The following is a 17,560-nucleotide window of genomic DNA, read 5'->3' on the forward strand; positions in this document are numbered from 1 at the left end:
AGTCATGTGATCGCAGTCTTGCACGGTTGGTGTCTCAGTTAAGACGAAAAAGAGTTACAACGGTTGAAATATACTTATAAAAACATAAAATGACAAGATATTCGCGTTTATATTTTTGAAATAGAGGATAAGATCCAGTGCGCGGAAACAAGAACAAGAGAGAGAGAGAGCTTGGAGTGTCGCGGCATGACAGTTAAAGGTTAAGTTTTAATATCTGAATTTTCGTAGACTGTTTAAGTGCTAAATTTGTTTCAATTTTATTTTAAGAGAGAGAGAAATGGGCTCATTGTTTTCCTTCCGTAGACTTGTATTCAGTGTGCTTTTGTATTTACGATGCAAGACAAGTAATTATAGTAGGCCTATGTTTAACGGCAAGATTTTTTTTTTCTACCTCGAATGCATGTTTTCTTTCATAAGTTTTAAAACAGCGTCCTAAAACTAAAAAAAAAAAACAATAAAATAAAAAAAGATTATTAATTAATTCATCCATTAATCATATAACGAACAACTATTTCAAACGCGATAGCAAAAAAATTAAAGATAAAAAAATATAAAAGCGGAACTAGGCTGATGACGTAGAGTCCTCGCGTATTTCCTCTGGCTGGACACCCGGAGAGTCATTCACCTTATAAAAAAATGAGAAGATGCTCTTTTCAGCCCATTACGCCTCGTTTAAACCACTTATATCATATACATACCCCCTGCCTATGGACCGGCTCTCAGAGAGAGAGAGAGAAGCCACTTACTCAAGTTATATTTTCGTATACATCACTTCATGCCTCTTTACATAAGGATATACTCGCATGAATATTACTTACACTGTCGTCGTTTTTATTCTTTGAGCACTGATTCTGAATACTCTCAGTTAATCCGGAGACGGAAATCAACAACACAAAAGAACCATGATGGGGAAGCATGGAAACGCGAGCTATTTCCAGTACAATAATGCACTACTTAGCTCAAATGAGGCAAATTAGATATTTTGGAAAAGAATTAAAGCCGTTTATCCACTGCCTGGGATGAATCCCATGCACTCTCTGGGGAGACGAAGATGGTAACCACAGGACAAGAGACCATAATTATTGTTATTAATAATGTTATTATCGATGTGTAAAATCTAATGGTAAATAAAAAAAATAATAATAACTATTATTATTATTATTATTATTATTATTATTATTATTATTATTATTATTATTATTATTATTCAGAAGATAAACCTCTATTCATATGGAACAAGCCCACAGGGACCACTGACTTGAAATTCAAGCTTCCAAAGAATTTGGTGTCCATCTGAAAGAAGTAACAGAAGGCAACAGGATAAAATGCACAGTGGCGTCGTTATTGTTGGGGGGGGGGGAGGCAGGGAGGGCCCGGGTCCCCCTTGTTAAATGCTTGGCACCCCCCCACTGGCCTCCCGAGTTGAAATTTCCTTTGTAGCTAAACTTTAACCCTTTGGCTGTCAAAAGCAGATATTCTCGACTTTTAAATAGGACAAAAGACCGATGGCCCTCCAAAATCTCTTCCAGATTTCAATCTATCCCGTTCCCTCTTCTTCTTCGTCTCCTCTCCCTGGAAATGAACTCTAAGCAGCAGTGGCAAATTGCATTGCACTCATTCAAAACTGTAACTATAGTTTTAATCACTTCTTACATAACTGCTGCTTAGACTTAATTTCCAGGGAGATGAGACGAAGAAGAGGTTGAAATTTTGAAGAGATTTTGGAGGGTCAGAAGTCTTTTGTGTTACAGTATTGATGATATGCACTGTTTTGATATATTTATATGACAAGGATATTATACTATAGTTGAAAATTAAAACTTGATAAATGGAAATTAGGCTAGTGTTGAATGTAAGGTTGTGAGGAAATTTACATTACAATATTTGATACATTTACATATAGTAAGGGATGAAGATTAATTGAAAATTCAGCTCTATAATTTCAAATACTCTTATTTTCCTTCATTCACATGGATATATATATTCGAGAATAGTATATTTTACCTATTACAGAACTGGTACGTTAGTTTTGTGCAATTTTCTTTGGCCACCCCGAAAAATATCTTGGCCCCTACTGGTGGAAAGCCAGCTACGCCACTGAAAATGCATAAAAAATATTGTGCCACTCGTTATAAAAGTGTAAAATATTCTATTTCTGTCGTTCTAACCGCCATCAGATTTGTTTCAGTAAATGCTGTCATTCCAAACTGATTCTTTAATAGCTGGATCATGGATAGGACAACGATACAGAAACCTTCCACAGCTTAGGAAACAACTCACCCTTGTTTTAGACCTATGTGCACACCAGCCAGTGTGGTCCCTTTCATGCTGTGGGTGCTGATAAATGAAATGGATCTGATGAGTATTAAAATCACCCTTTGTTCCATTACACACTAAAGAACATGAAATACGAAAATAAACAGAACCGTCCTTTCGGCTACAGGAGTGTCCGGAAACCTCTCACATAGGCAATAGGTGCAAATTCGTTCATATAACTTCTTACGAATATTTGGAAGTTTTATTGCGTTGCAATTTACGAGGTCATTACCTTTCATACCGAAGTTTCCAGGTAATGAATTTCCGCCCACTTCGGAAAACGAGGATTATGACAGATTCTACCGTGTTTTCTGTAAGGAGAACCACGATAATTTTTTTTGGGGGGGATGAATTTTAACGACCACGAGGATTAAGAGATGAAATGATCTTGTGAGAGATATTTTATTTCCAATTTCCAATCAACCCAGCGTCGTCACAATTCTCATTTTTCGAAATGGTCGGGAATTCCTTAGATGGAAACTTCGGCGTGGAAAGCGATGATCTCTCAAATCGCAACACAAAGAAAAAATAAAAAACTGCCAAATCCTGGCGAGGTTCCCGTACACACCTGTAGCCGATAAGACATTTCTGTTATAATATATATATATATATATATATATATATATATATATATATATATATATATATTATATATATATATATCATATATATATAAATAATAACAATACATTCATCTATTATCATAACAAAGTATGAAGTGTGTGTTACGTAAACACCGATACCATTATCACTCTAACGAACTTCAGACTTATCTAAAAAGTTCAGTTAAAGAGATTTCTCATGATTCTTCGCTGTTCAACTCGTGTTCTCTTGAACTCGAGATGACTGCTCGTGTCCGTTATTTTACAAGAATAAATTTAGGTTCTCGTTGCAATTTCATTACTCATTTGGGTCGTCTCTGTAGAACTTTGGAATTCTCTTCCTTCATCTGTTTTTCCTGACTCCTATAACCCTTCTTCATTAAACAGGCAGGTCTATCTCTCTCTCTCTCTCTCTCTCTCTCTCTCTCTCTCTCTCTCTCTCTCTCCCTCTCTTAGGCCTTGAGCCAGAAAAAGGCCATTCATTAGGCTGCTTAGAAATTCCCTCTCATCACTGTTCTAATATTTATCAGTACATTCGTTAATGCTACATGGTAACTACCCTTATCTCTTATCATAATCTGTTATCGTCATGGCGAGACGCGAGATATATGCTGTACCTTGTACTCTGATACCTCTTTCTGGCTTATGTATGTAGTCCAGATATTGAACGAAATACGCAGAAAGATCTGTATAAGTACCCATGTCCACTTAGTTCTAATGCCTTTCTTTTGAGCTTTCACATACAGTCTAACAAACAGATTGCTGTTCAGCGCGCAGGACTAACTTCTGTATGTGTGTGGATGTGTATGTGTGTGTGTGTCAGAAGATTATCTGTTAGACTGGAAGACAGAATCTGATAAACATTGGTAGATACATTCAATAGGAAAACATTTTTTCAGATTAAGTTTTGGAGAAAAATCGGTTTTTACACTTATTCGGCAATCATGTGATGGTTTTTTCATACTGATAAATCATAGCAACAATGATAGAGTACAAAAAAAAATTAAAGGTTAAGGTAGCAAATCATTTGTTACCTACCACAGTCGACTAACTACCAGACACAAATTCACTGCTTACGTCGACAATAACACTTGTATTTAGAGTTACATCTCGGTCAAAGATTCAGTTTTTTTATACTTTTAAATAATTACAAATTCAATTCTGAAACCATACAGGAACTAGCAAGCCACGGAACTCTCTTCTCTCTTCCCACTCAAATTCCCCTTTTTCATTTTTCTCCCGTCAAAAAATCTATAAATATTTTATTTATGAGATAAATATTATTAAATAAATTGAACCAGATAGCAACCTTTTATCACAAGCCCGTTTTCTACCATCGTTAGGCTTTCAAAGAAAACGGATTTTTATTGGGTTACTTGAGTAAATATATATGTCGTATTTTACGCTCGTTCACGGTTGCTTTATACGAATTTGGTGTTGGGGATATTGCTTTAACTTGTAGTCTGCATATGTTTTGCCTGTGTTCTTAGCGACCAACACACACACACACACACACACACACACACACACACACACACACACACACACATATATATATATATATATATATATATATATATATATATATATATATATATATATATATATATATATATATAATATATAATATATATATATATATAGATATGTATATAATATATATATATAGTATATATATATATATATATATATATATATATATATATATATATATATATATATATATATATATATATATAAATGTATGTATATATTAGACTGATTCGCCTTTACAGGTGTAATAATACTTTTCTCGTAATAATTGAGCACATTTAGGGGCTAGGTGACAACATGACCCACTAAAATGAGCATCACAGTAACTTCCAACTTCACAGAGAGCTGTAATGAAAAGTGGCGCAAATACCAACCGCTTCCTTATCCTCAGTAATAATTTTCAACGAAACCTAATTGACGCATATTTGTAAAGAAATTATTTGACGCACTGTCTGTTCTATACTGCCTCTTCTTTTCATGAAAATAACTAGCATGCTGAAAATATTCAGAACACTAGCTCAGTTCTGGTGTCGGTGGTGGCCAGCGGTTACCAGTCTCATCTCAACAGAGAATTCCCTAGAGGTTGATCCCGGGTGGGGTTAAAATAACGTGGGTTTGTTATCCAATAAATCCATTGTTTATGTTGACCAAAGCAGTATCATTATGTACTTGGCAGTCAAGAGACTGTAGTGGGTCACATCCACGAAGGTAGAAGACATAAGTCTATAGCAACTTCATTCTAAAAAGATTTGCTGAAAAACGAAAGAGATTTAGGATATCTCATCGTATTAGTTTACCCTACATCCAGTGACTGGGGCATTCAAAAAGTCTATATATTGGTAAGTCCTAAAAGTTCATATCGGGCAATAGGAAGGTCCAGGTAGGGGCATCTCCAAGTCCACCCCTTCCCGTGTCATTAGCGAAAGGCTATACCTCGGAAAGTGCCGAGGACCGTACCAGGGGAGACGCTTGTCCTAATTTTCTGAAGACGGCACTCATTTCTGAATGCCTCCTCCGAGAGATAGATAGGATTTCTTATGCCGAATTCCTTTGCCTCGTTTTCTTCATATACTGACTTCTTTCAACTGGGGAGTGCTTACGCTTGCTGTCATTCGTTTGTTTTGTTTTGTATGTTACGGTTTTTCTGTGTCGGCATCTTCATAGGTAAGTATCTGTCTTGTGGAAGTTTGCTCTGCAGTCTATTGCCATTTTTCATCTTCTTCCTTATTATTGTGGTTTGACTGATTTATGGGTTTTAGGCATACATGCCAAGCACTGGGGCAACTAAGGGCATTCAGCGCTGAAACGGAAATTGACAGTAGAAGTTTGAAAGGCGTAACAGGAGGAAAATCTCGCAGTTGCACTGTGAATCAGTTGTTAGGAAAGGGTGGACAGTAAGATGGAAGAAAGTGAATATGAACGGAGGTACAGTAAAAAGGAATGAAAGCAGTTGCAGCTAGGGGCCGAAGGGACGCTGCAAGACACTGAAGTAATGCCTACATGGCACCGCATGAGGTGCGCTGACGGAACTAACCCCCTACGGATCATATTATTAGGAGGTGGTTTGAATAATAATAATAATAATAATAATAATAATAATAATAATAATAATAATAACATCAGGAAGTGAATACATAGTAATAATTCAAAAAACAAATGAAAAAAGCAACTTTATAATACAAAATACTGATTTGTGCTATGCACTGTACAAACAGATTTATACGCCATAAAACAAATATACACGCAGGCAGTCGTATAGTGGTTATGAAACTCGCACCACTTGCTGGGAACTGTATGGGTGACGCTTGGAATCTTTCCCTCCAGTTGGCAAAGCTTGTAGGCTATGTAAGTGAAAAAGGAAAAACAATAATGTACTTGTTTGTATGTATATATACATATATACGAGTATATATACTGTTTTTATATATATATATATATATATATATATATATATATATATATATATATATATATCGTATATATATATATATATCGTATATATATACAAGCATATTACTGTTCTTTTCATTATCACTTATATAGAAACTCTTCCAGCAATAATAATCCAATGTATAACTTGTGAATTTTATTCCTTTTTCACCTGTCTGCATTACACTTTGCATTCTCTTTTACTTCATTTTATTTCCATTTCACGTAATTACGTCATAGTGAAAACTGGAAAAGTAGGCTCAGCTGTGCCTTTCGACTCTGACCTAGAACTTTCTACTTGGAGTTGGGATCCTTTACTCCCTGAACAAAACTTTCTAACGTTGTTCCAGCTTCTCCCGATCCTGCTGATTATCCTCCTTAGGAACTCAGAACTGTCAGTACAGGCAAGTATTTAAGGAGTGAAGCAACTGAATCTAGGAATAACTGTTGCCCGAAGCTCGACATTACTAGACCCTCCAGAACTGCGAGGCCACCATGGTCTTGACATTATGAAATGGAATGGAATGCATTATAACATTTAGGCCAAGGGCCAAGTGCTGGGGCCCATGAGGTCATTCAGCGCTGAAAGGGAAATTGAGAGTAGAATGGTTTGAAAGGTGTAACAGGAGGAAAACCTCGCAGTTGCACTGTGAAACTGTTGTTAGGAGAGGGTGGAGAGTAAGATGGACCACAAAAAATATGAATGGAGGAACTATAATAGGCATAAAACTACCTAGGGGCCGAAGGGACGCTGCAAGGAACCCTTAGTAATGCCTACAGTGCACCATGTGAGGTGCACTGACGGACCAACCCCCCCTCCCCATCACAACCACGGGGGACCTTGGCAGGCCACACCAGAGAGGTCAACAGGATCACTCTCTGATCTTAGCTGGATAACGATCCCCCAAAAAGCTCGAAGGTCCTTCTCCAGACAAGCGTATGAAAAGCCCTATGCCTTTTTTTTTGTTTTTGGTAGGTGAAATAAATAGCAATGAAGTATACACACTAACTAAGATTCACCACAGTGACGTCTTAAATTCTCGATTTCTTCTCAGTTTTTGGATTCCACCCATACATACATATATCTGTTAAATTTAGATATGTTTCTTTAAGAGCTGGAATAAGCCAATCCTTCCCATTGCATAAAAGACATACCTTTAATATACAGGCAAGTACTTATATTTTGGGGTGTGCCCACATCCTCAATACACAGGTGAGTGCCTATAGTTTGGAGTGTAGCTGCATCGTAGATCTAGTGTAGACCTGATGACAGCTTTGAGTTAATTATTATTATTATTATTATTATTATTATTATTATTATTATTATTATTATACAGAAGATGAACCCTATTCATATGGAACAAGCCCACCAAAGGGGCCATTGATTTGAAACTCAAGCTTCCAAAGAATATGGTGCTCATTAGGAAGTAAGAGAAGGTAAAAGGAGATAGAGAAACGAGAGTAAATAAATGGAACAGCACAGAGATAATTTTCCTCTTTTCCTTCAAAACTTCAGCGCTGAAGATAAGATGTATAGGACATTTACGACGCAAGTATATTCCTCGTGAATAACTATATTTATTGCAGACAGGAGAGCTTTTGCAGATAGCTAGAATATACAGTTTATGCTGAAAGGCAAAGCTTCTGGGACCTATAAGGTCATTCTGCGCTAAAAGGAAAATTAAGAGTAAGAGGTCTGAAAGGTGTAACAGGAGGAAAACCTCTCAGTTGCACTATGAAACGTTGTTAGGGAAGGGTTGAAAGTCAGGTGGAAGCGGGAATATGAATGGATGTACAGTAAAAGGAATGAAAAGGGTTGCAGCTAGGGGTCGAAGGGACGCTGCAAAGAACCTTAAGTAATGCCTGCAGTGCACTGCGGGAGGTGCACTGACGGGGAGTAAGCTTTTGTAAACTTGCTGTGAGTGCTTACACTCACACTCACACGTGAGCACTTGACTTTGCCAGAGAACTTCAGATAAGCAGCTTTTACCCTACTTCGAGAGATATGCCAATTAGATAAAGATCATGAAAAACAGTCGATAAGTGCTCTCCAAAGCGTCACAGGTAAACATGCATGACAGATGATATTATTTGGGGTCAAAGCGACTGATTAGAGATGAGGTAATTTGGGTGGTTTTTCTACAGAAAGAGTGCTTGTGTTTTTGACCAAAATGTTTTTATATGCTTTTAACAGAAATGACGCTCACTTCTCATAAAAAATATTGCATGCGCTTTCATAGAAGTTTTGCTTACAGTTTTTGAGGAGATTAGCACGTTTTCAAAAGTGAAATATTTCTCTTTTTTTTTTTAGAAATAATGCGTATGTCGTGCAGAAACTTCAGCAAGTTTTTAAATAAATAATGCGAATTTTTAAAATAAAAATATTGCATATGTTTTGACAGGAATATTGCACGTTTTTCAAAAATGCTTATACAAATACTGCATTTTTTATAGAAATATTGTTAATTCTTAGGAATATTGCATATTTTGAAAATGTTATATATGTATCTACGCAAATGTTGCAGTTTTCGCAGAAATAATGCAGATTTTGTTTAAATAATGTAGATGATTTACAAAAAATATTGATATATTTTTTTCATAGAAACGATTTGGATATTTTTACATGGATATATTTCTCACGTCTTTAGAGAAATATTAAGTATCGTTCTGCTGATGTAGTCTGTATGTTTCCAAAGAAACATTTCACATGATTTTAAGAAAGTATTGCTGTTATCTAAATAGTAATACACTGATCTGTATTTGTACCCCATTCTAACCACAAAGGGACAATTACAGTTATCTTTTGATAATTGTTGCTCCACTTCATCTAGTCACTAAGCTCAGAAGTGGGATTCAGGTGACTCCGTCTGCTATCTCAAAATCTCTGGAATTCATTATGATGATGGGTAAATCTCAATTATTATTTTTCTTATAATTATCTTGAAGATCACTGATATCCTATCCTGTTTTTATATTAGATCCTAAAGATTGGCAGATTACTGGAGGGTTTGTGACCTTTCATAACCAAACAGTAAGGGTGGAAAACGAGTAATTATGATAATAGCATGGGAGTATTTTCTTTTGTACACCAGAGGCACAGGGGTCAAAGTGAGTCTACCCAGTACATTCAATGACCTTTCCTCAAAATGTTTCAGGTTCAAATGGCGCCCTGAAGGTCATTTGATTGCGATTCCACTTTCTGAAGTGGTCACGTTAGAAAATGTTTTGAAGTCCTCAATCCTGCTGCTGAAGGAGGAACGTCCTTTCTTAATAGGAGACTGGGTACCCCTTGGCACCTACCAATCTCCAGAGATCTTGCCCAAGTGCGCACCCTGAAGATTTCAGGGTTATGGTCACTGGTTTGCAAGAGGGATAGTCACGACCATTCAGTCTCTTGACTGAGGTAGCCAAGTAGAGCGCACTCTGTGAGAAGTGGAACTCGATGGAGTCATTCATTCATTTGGTTTCTGGGACTACTGCTAAGGTGACTTCTTTTGGAGGAGGACTTTTTTCCTCCTTAGGAGCAAGAGTCTTTGTGAAGATGACTTCTTTTGGAGAAAGAGCTTTAGCCATTGTCTTCTCTTGAGGCAAGAGCCTGTTCTGAAATAAGGGCCAGATGGAAATAGCAAGATCAGACTGTCCCCGTAGGAGGGAAGTGCCGTCATTGCACCTCACGGATGCACTGTAGGCATCACCTGAGGTTCTTTGTAGCGTCCCTTCTGGCCCTACCTGGAAACCACTTCATTCCTTTTTCTATACCTCCATTCATATTCTCTTTCTTCCATCTTACTTTCCACCCTCTCATAACAATTGTATCACCAGCACATTCTTACTGAGATGGTCCTGCTCAGGGTTTGATAAAACTTCACCGTGCAAACGACCTCACAGTCTCAGTGAGCTAGGATGTGGGTTTTTGGGGACCCATTGGCATACCTGCTGAGTCATCAGTAGCCATTTGCCTGGATTCCCTACATCCCGGTAGGGGTAGAGAGGAATCATGTGTGCCAATCATGTGTGCGCGTGCTCGTATAACTTTGTATTATATTTTGGTTGCAATTTTAAGCGAGTCTATTTTTTATAATTATATTTTAATGTGTTATTCCAGCTTTGATAATGAGACAGATGTCTTGAAACGTTAGCAATAAAGAAATGCCGTTACTGTGGACGTCTTCCTCTGCCCTTGGTTCTGTGTCCTCGGCAGACAGCAGCCGCCTACCCCTATATTTTATATATATATATATATATATATATATATATATATATATATATATATATATATATATATATATATATATATATATATATATATATATATATATATATATATATATATATATATATATATATATATATATATATATATATATATATATATATATATATATATATATTACCAAGTGCCCCCTTTCCCCAAGAGAGAGAGAGAGAGAGAGAGAGAGAGAGAGAGAGAGAGAGAGAGAGAGAGAGAGAGAGAGAGAGACGCTCTTGCAGATATTAACCTTCCAGTTCTCAGCAAGTCTTTCTGGAAAAGGCCGCCGGTCCCGTACCTCTATCCACCCTGGTTGCTACCCACAACAGTTCATTAACTATCAGGTAAAATAATTTACCGCTTAGGCCAACAGAAACACCTTTTTTTTTCGGGAAACTGACCCCAATTCGTTTCCTCCAAATGGGATAATTTTCAGGTCTCTTGCTTATAGTCGATAACAACAAAGGAATAATGATAATATTTATTCATTCCGAGGCCAAACATTAACGATAAACTTTGATTAGTCCAAGATTAGGGACAACCTTGTAATAGTTGTATTTCACTGCGACGGCTGTTATTCGTATCTGTAAACAGAAAATGCATCAAAAGGAGTCTGAGACGCCGGTGAGTGGTTTTGGTATTAACCTGGTATGTGTCCACCTTTGTCAAGTTCCAGGGTAAACTCATACTTTCCTCAACCCTCTCCTGACAATTGTTTCATAGTGCAACTGCTTTGAGGTTTTCCTCCTGTTGCAACTTTCAAACTTTTTTTACGTTTCAGTGCTGAATGACCTCATAGGTCCCAGCGGTTGGCCTTCGACCTGAATCCTATATTCTGTTCTGTTCCATATCTCTTCTCTTATTCATGACTATCTTTTATATTTACTCCAAAATGCTAATACAAACTAACTCCTTCCTGTCTTAAACCATTCATTTTTACCACCTTCCTACTTTGCACACTTCCCTTCGTAACCTTATTTTTGTTCATATTCACTTTCTCTCCTGACAAACATTCTCAAACTCATCACTGGCTTCTGCAGTTTCTCTCCATAGTGCCCAGTCTATAATGTGTCACTTGCAAATGCCAGACCACACAATACAGAAAAGGTTGTATATGATACTTTGAACTTCCGCCACGTTTAGCACTAGCACGTCGGAGTAGGTGACGCTTAGATAACAAGCCAAATATGGTATGGGTTTACCCTGGACTCTGACAAAGGGGATATAGGAGCTACTGTTGGAATGCATGATGTGATTGTTGAGCCAACTCTCCTTTACGGAAGTGAAGGGTGGATGTTGAATAGGAATGAAAGAAAAAAGGAGGAAGGTGTTCAGGTGAACTAGTTTGTGTAGAATGTAAGGAGTATGAAGGACTGAAAGGGTTGCAGTAGTTTGAGAGGGTGGACAGCAAGACTGAAGAAAGGAAGCAGGGAACGGAGGTAAAGTAAAAGACTACAACAGCGGGTAAAGCAGCTAGGGGCCGAAGGGACGCTGCAAACACCCTTTAGTAATGCCTACATTGCACCGCGGGAGGTGCACTGACGTGACTACCCCCTACGGGGCTATGATAAACGATTTAATATGATAAAAAGTATAACATATAAAAAGTTTTGTTCCGATACGTGTGTAAAAAAATGTCTGAATTTAATCTCGTGGTGATGGACTCAGCACAAGGCGACAAAAACCAAAAACTCAGTTATTGATAAGATTGGCGTTCTTAAAAGTCGATAATATTATCGGAATAAAACCATTGTTATAATTTTTCTACGAAGTTAGTTTTTTTTATTCACGTCAATTTTTATTTATTTGATGAGTCACTTATCTTCTTATCTCTATAAAGTTTATATTAATGATTACAAAAAAATTACAAAATGTCATTTTTTATCTAAAATTATAAGGTTAGATATCTGGTACTTAATTGACTGTGGTCAATCCCGGCCAGGAGGAAAAAAGGTGTGGGTTTAGCAACCTCATCCCAAATGACCAGCTGAAAACCGGGTAGTAGCACCTTTCGTATGGATCTGGAATTTGAATATAAAATTTAGGCCAAACGCCAAGCGCTGGGACCAATGAGGTCATCCAGTGTCGAGAATAATGTTGAAACAATCGTCAAGAGAGAGTTGAGGAAAGCAAGAAAGAAGAAAGAGAATATGGACGGAGGTACATTAAAAGGAATGATAGGGTAACAGGGGCCGAAGGGTTGCTGCAAATAACCTTGAGTAATGCCTACAGTGCGCCGTGTTGGGTGTACTGACTGCCTTTGCATGGGATTAAGGCGCATATTAACATCGTCCTGAGTTCTCCAATTATGAAATTATAAAAACATTTATTGTAGACAAATACTTGAGTCATCTACCGCTTTTTATTCCTCAGTTGAGAATTAAGATCACACAATTTAAAAAAAATTGGGGGAATTAGTATTGTTTTAATGGGGCTTTTGATTCCACGAAACCCTGTTAGATTATTTTAAAATTCATCCATATTCAAACATTTATACAGAGAATGAAACAAGAGACCATTCGCAGGCAAATATACAAACGTTGCTGATAAGATTAGAACGACTGAGACTGAGACTATCTCAGGAGGCTCAGCGCAGGAAAGCCATTCTCCAGACTCACAGAGAAGGGGGAAGAAGAAGAAGAAGAAGACTCCCGCAGGTATCTCCAGGCTCCTTGCTTTGAAGACTCTTTATTTGTTTAGTGATTTTGTTTATACGTTAAAATTCAAGGAATAACAATTCAGCTCTCAACAGTTTAAAAGTGGTTCTTGCAGTGTTTGCAAATGTAGTGCTCGGACTAGTTACGCCTGATAATGGTAACTATGCTTCTATAACTTTAATATTTTTGTGGATATTGGAATTCCAGAAGTCTGGCAGAAGACTGGAAATATAAGTTCAATGTTCTGGGATGGTAAAATAAGTCGTGAATGGAGGAATGAAGGTCTGATGTTTACAGCTAATACAGCGTTGGTCGGTGAAAGTGAAGAGATTCGTCAAACCTACAGAAGAATGTGAAAATATTGGTAATATAAAGATGTATGCAATGAGTGCGAGCAACATAAAGATAGTAAAGGTAAATGAAAAACAAGATAGAGCAATGAACGCTGGTGTGAGTGATGAAAAACGAAAATGGTCGATTTTCATATATACCTCTGAAGAAGTGACTCACAGAATATGAAGCCAAATTTGAAAAAAAGTTAACTGCTTGCATAGCATATGGGGAGGATGAAGAAACTGTGAAATGATTCTCGCAGTTGAAAAAAAAAGGCTCATGTTTTGCAGGATATGAAATCTGATGCTTACCTATGGGTCATACCACAATTGAATTTGCAGTGGATAAATTTAATGTATTCCATGAATGAACCTATTTACATATTAAATCAAACTTATAGTACAACATAATAAGTAGCTAATTTTAAATGAGCTAATGAGAAATACACATATTTTTTTTAACTATCGCGTATTTGATTGCATAAGCCTAAGCCACTAGTCCCATCCTCAATAGCTTAACTTAACGTATAGTTCTCAAGACGCCAGACTGTCTTACAACTGAACAAAAGAATGCCGAATTATCTACAGCTAGTCATAAACAGTTATCTATAACTAAACGTAAGCAATCTTCTCAATATCTGCATCCTGACATGTGCAAAAAGTTAAACACAAATAAACACTATACCATGAAGGTTTTGCCTCCATGTAACCTAGACTATAACTTAGGCCTAGACAGTTGAATGCAGTTCTTAACGTCATACATTATGAAGTTTGACTTACCGAATGCTCAAACAAGGTCCATATATAGGCATGAAGCGGCTAGACGCATAATCCACTGAGAAACATTGGCCATCATTTGTATATCTCACTCAAACACTGACACTGGCTACCAAACACTAGCCAAACGAGTGATGATAGTAGTAGTAGTAGCGGACTCCCCATACAAGGGCTCTTAACAAAACCGTTACGACACCCTAAATAGTTGGTTATTCCTTGCATATTCTTAAGTATTAGAGTAACATATAGGGAATGGAGGAAGATAAGCTGATCAAATCACCGTATAATTCAGAAACAAAAATGGAAGGTTTAGAGTGCGCTGGATACATGGCGATGCAGAGGTATTAGTATGGAAGTATCTTCAAATTCAAGACGCAAGAGTGTCTAATGATTGAGGTGGGAGCCACAGTGTACTGTACTTATGGGTTTGCCACAATACTGGTGAGTTTTAATGGCAAGTGTATGAAGTGAATTATGACGCGAATGAGTTCTGCTTAATTCACCATTCACCACTAAAAGGGATGAATGTGGCAGCAACTATTGTATTTTTCCCGCTGAAGTCAACCCTTTAAGAAGAAAGCGGCTTGTTACTACATTTTCAGTCACAGAATACAGAGATATATCACCACTTTATATTTTTTACTTCCTACAGATTACTGAAAGACAACGTATACTCCTTAAGGAACCACGTTTTAGGAAGAAAAACAAGAGTCCTCCAGGATGGAGAACGTCGTCCTGCACGCCCTTCTCAGCTTGAGCTTTACCGATCGCGGACCTGCTCCTCCAACCGTTCCTCCGGGAGAAGGTGCGTCTTTCGGGGGAACAATTAGCACCACATCACAGGCCCCTGCGTGTTTTAGTCCCATATTTCATAAGCATGGACTAAATGTGTTCTCTGAAATATTAAATTTGTTTTATCTCTGCTTTCATTGCCATTTATCTGTCTTATCGTTAGTCTCACTTTCTGTATATCCAGTATGCTACGACCCCTTTGGATGTTTTCCCCTGGGGACGCCCTGGGCAGGGACTCTGGAGCGCCCTGTGGCGGCCATGCCGATGCCCCTAAACGTGACCACGCCTGTCTTCTGCCTGTACACCCCGAGTGAGCCGTATTGTCAGGTGAGACGTGTTTTATCACCTTTCCCGATTCTCAAAAGCTCCTTTGGATAATTATTTGTCTTTTTGAACTCATTAGGAACATAGCAAGCTACTGAAACTGATACCTTTATAGTTTAGCATATATATAAATGCTTCACACTGTGCCATGATTAAAAGTAATTGGTCTAATTGAAATTCTTTGTTTCATGTGAAAACTTTCCTGATAGTCAAATTGGTTTAACAAATCCTCAAGGAGTAATGTAATTAAAGTCTGAAGTTTTAATACAAAACTTTCTAATTTAGAAAAAATATCGGGTTAACTTTACTTTTTAACTTTATTTCATCTCCATTTTATTAGGAGATGTCTCTGCAAAACATTGGAGATCTCTACAATACTAGCCTGGACCCAAGTTCACCACTTTACGTCCTAACTCACGGGTCAGAAATGAGTATTTCTTAATATTTAGATTCCTGGCCTTTATTTGGTAGCTAGGTGGACCCATTTATTTGTTATTCATATTCTAAAATTCTCTGAATTATTTGTTCTTTAGCGTCATGCCTAATTTTGAATGAATATCCTGTATCATTTTTTTCCTTGAAACTCTCGAGGGATTGAATGTCTTTCGTAAGCTCAATTGTAAAAAATTACGAATGCTCTTTAGATCAACAAAATTAAATTAAGAAGGGTTTCCGTAATAGTCAAATGACAGAACTGGCGATCACTGATACCCGTAGCTTTTATCTTAAATGTATTATTGCTATTGTTTCCCTGTTCACCAACAGTTATATGGAAACAGCAGACTTGAAGTGGATGGTTAAGATGAGGAACACTCTCCTGAAGGTCTCGCCCAATATCAGCGTCATAACGGTGGACTGGTCTGCAGCTGCACACCCACCTTACGCCCAGTCCGTCTCGAATATTCGAGTGGCTGGGGCAGTGGCTGGGTATCTTCTGCATCTGCTGGTTGTGAGTGGTTGCTTAAGTTGTCTGTCTGTTGTCGTTATTCTTGTTTTAGTTAAGATGGTCTTGTGTGGTTTCCTCAAATAGGCCTAGTCTTTCCTTGAGCCATAAAAAAGTTCTCGTACTTTGGGAAGAATGTAATACCGGTTCTCTGATTTATAATGAAAGCTCTCTTTCTCTCCCTCTCTAACCTGCTTTTTATTTCATGGAAGAAATACTACGATGTTCCCGTGTCAAACATCCACCTTGTGGGGCACAGTCTGGGAGCACACTTCATGAGTTACACCGGACGTTTCGTCAACATGACCACAGGTCAAAAGGTACGGTAAAGGGACAAATATTTAAACCAAGTATAAAGAAATTAATGAATAAGCTCCAAACACTAGCATTATGCAGCATTCAGTAATACCATTCTTGGTTTAGCAGTACTAAACAAAATGATTTTAATCTTCCCTTTTACATTTGAAGGTGGGACGTATCACTGGCCTAGACCCAGCGGGACCTTATTTTGTCAACACACCACCAGAGGTCCGGCTAGACCCCAGCGACGCTGAATTCGTTGACGTCATCCATACCGATATTCCAAAAGAGGCTTGGGAAATAAACAGTAAGTTTAATGAGCCAAAAAACTTTTTCTTTTGAGGCTGCGGGGGGGATGTGGTATTCAAAAGTCTCTGCTCTCAAGTACAATATAACTCTAAAAGGACAGTTGCAGACGTTGCATAGCCTATGAGGAAAATTAATAAAGGCTTTTAAAAGTCCAAGAAAAAAATCTAATCTTCAAAAGTCTAAGGAAAGTTGACAATGGTTTCAAAAGGCCAAGGAAACTCGAGAACGGCTTCAAAAGGCTAAAGAACATCGATAAAAGGTCGAGACGTCCAAAGAAAATTAACCAAGGCTTCAAAACGCTAGAGCAAATCGACAAAGCTTCAAAAGGCTGAGGAAAATCGGAGAAAGCTTCAAAAGTCCAAGGAAATCAGACAAAAGATTCTTAAGCCTAAGAAAAGGCCTTAGCATCTTTTGCAACAAAGGCTTAAAAAAAGCGAAAAACAAGGCTTTAAAAGGCCAAGGAGGGTCATCAGAGGCTACAAAGAAATCAAAGAGGA

General features: G+C 37.6%; 1 protein-coding gene across 4 annotated transcripts in view; it reads left to right on the top strand.

Annotated features, from left to right (window-relative positions):
• The window catches only part of LOC136836958 (pancreatic triacylglycerol lipase-like), a 23,758-nt gene continuing 6,198 nt past the window's right edge, over positions 1–17,560 (top strand). The window contains exons 1-7 of one of the 4 annotated variants that reach the window (XM_067101486.1): positions 1–199; positions 15,048–15,200; positions 15,372–15,514; positions 15,852–15,931; positions 16,277–16,460; positions 16,667–16,774; positions 16,923–17,061. In XM_067101486.1, coding sequence (XP_066957587.1) covers positions 15,116–15,200; positions 15,372–15,514; positions 15,852–15,931; positions 16,277–16,460; positions 16,667–16,774; positions 16,923–17,061 — 739 coding nt within the window. In that variant the 5' untranslated portion in view covers positions 1–199; positions 15,048–15,115. Of the gene's footprint in view, positions 200–13,194; positions 13,444–15,047; positions 15,201–15,371; positions 15,515–15,851; positions 15,932–16,276; positions 16,461–16,666; positions 16,775–16,922; positions 17,062–17,560 lie in introns of those variants that run through there. The other 3 variants (XM_067101485.1, XM_067101488.1, XM_067101487.1) reach the window with 3 other exon arrangements.

This window comes from Macrobrachium rosenbergii, chromosome 57 (assembly GCF_040412425.1).
Source record: "Macrobrachium rosenbergii isolate ZJJX-2024 chromosome 57, ASM4041242v1, whole genome shotgun sequence".
Taxonomy (NCBI): domain Eukaryota; kingdom Metazoa; phylum Arthropoda; class Malacostraca; order Decapoda; family Palaemonidae; genus Macrobrachium; species Macrobrachium rosenbergii.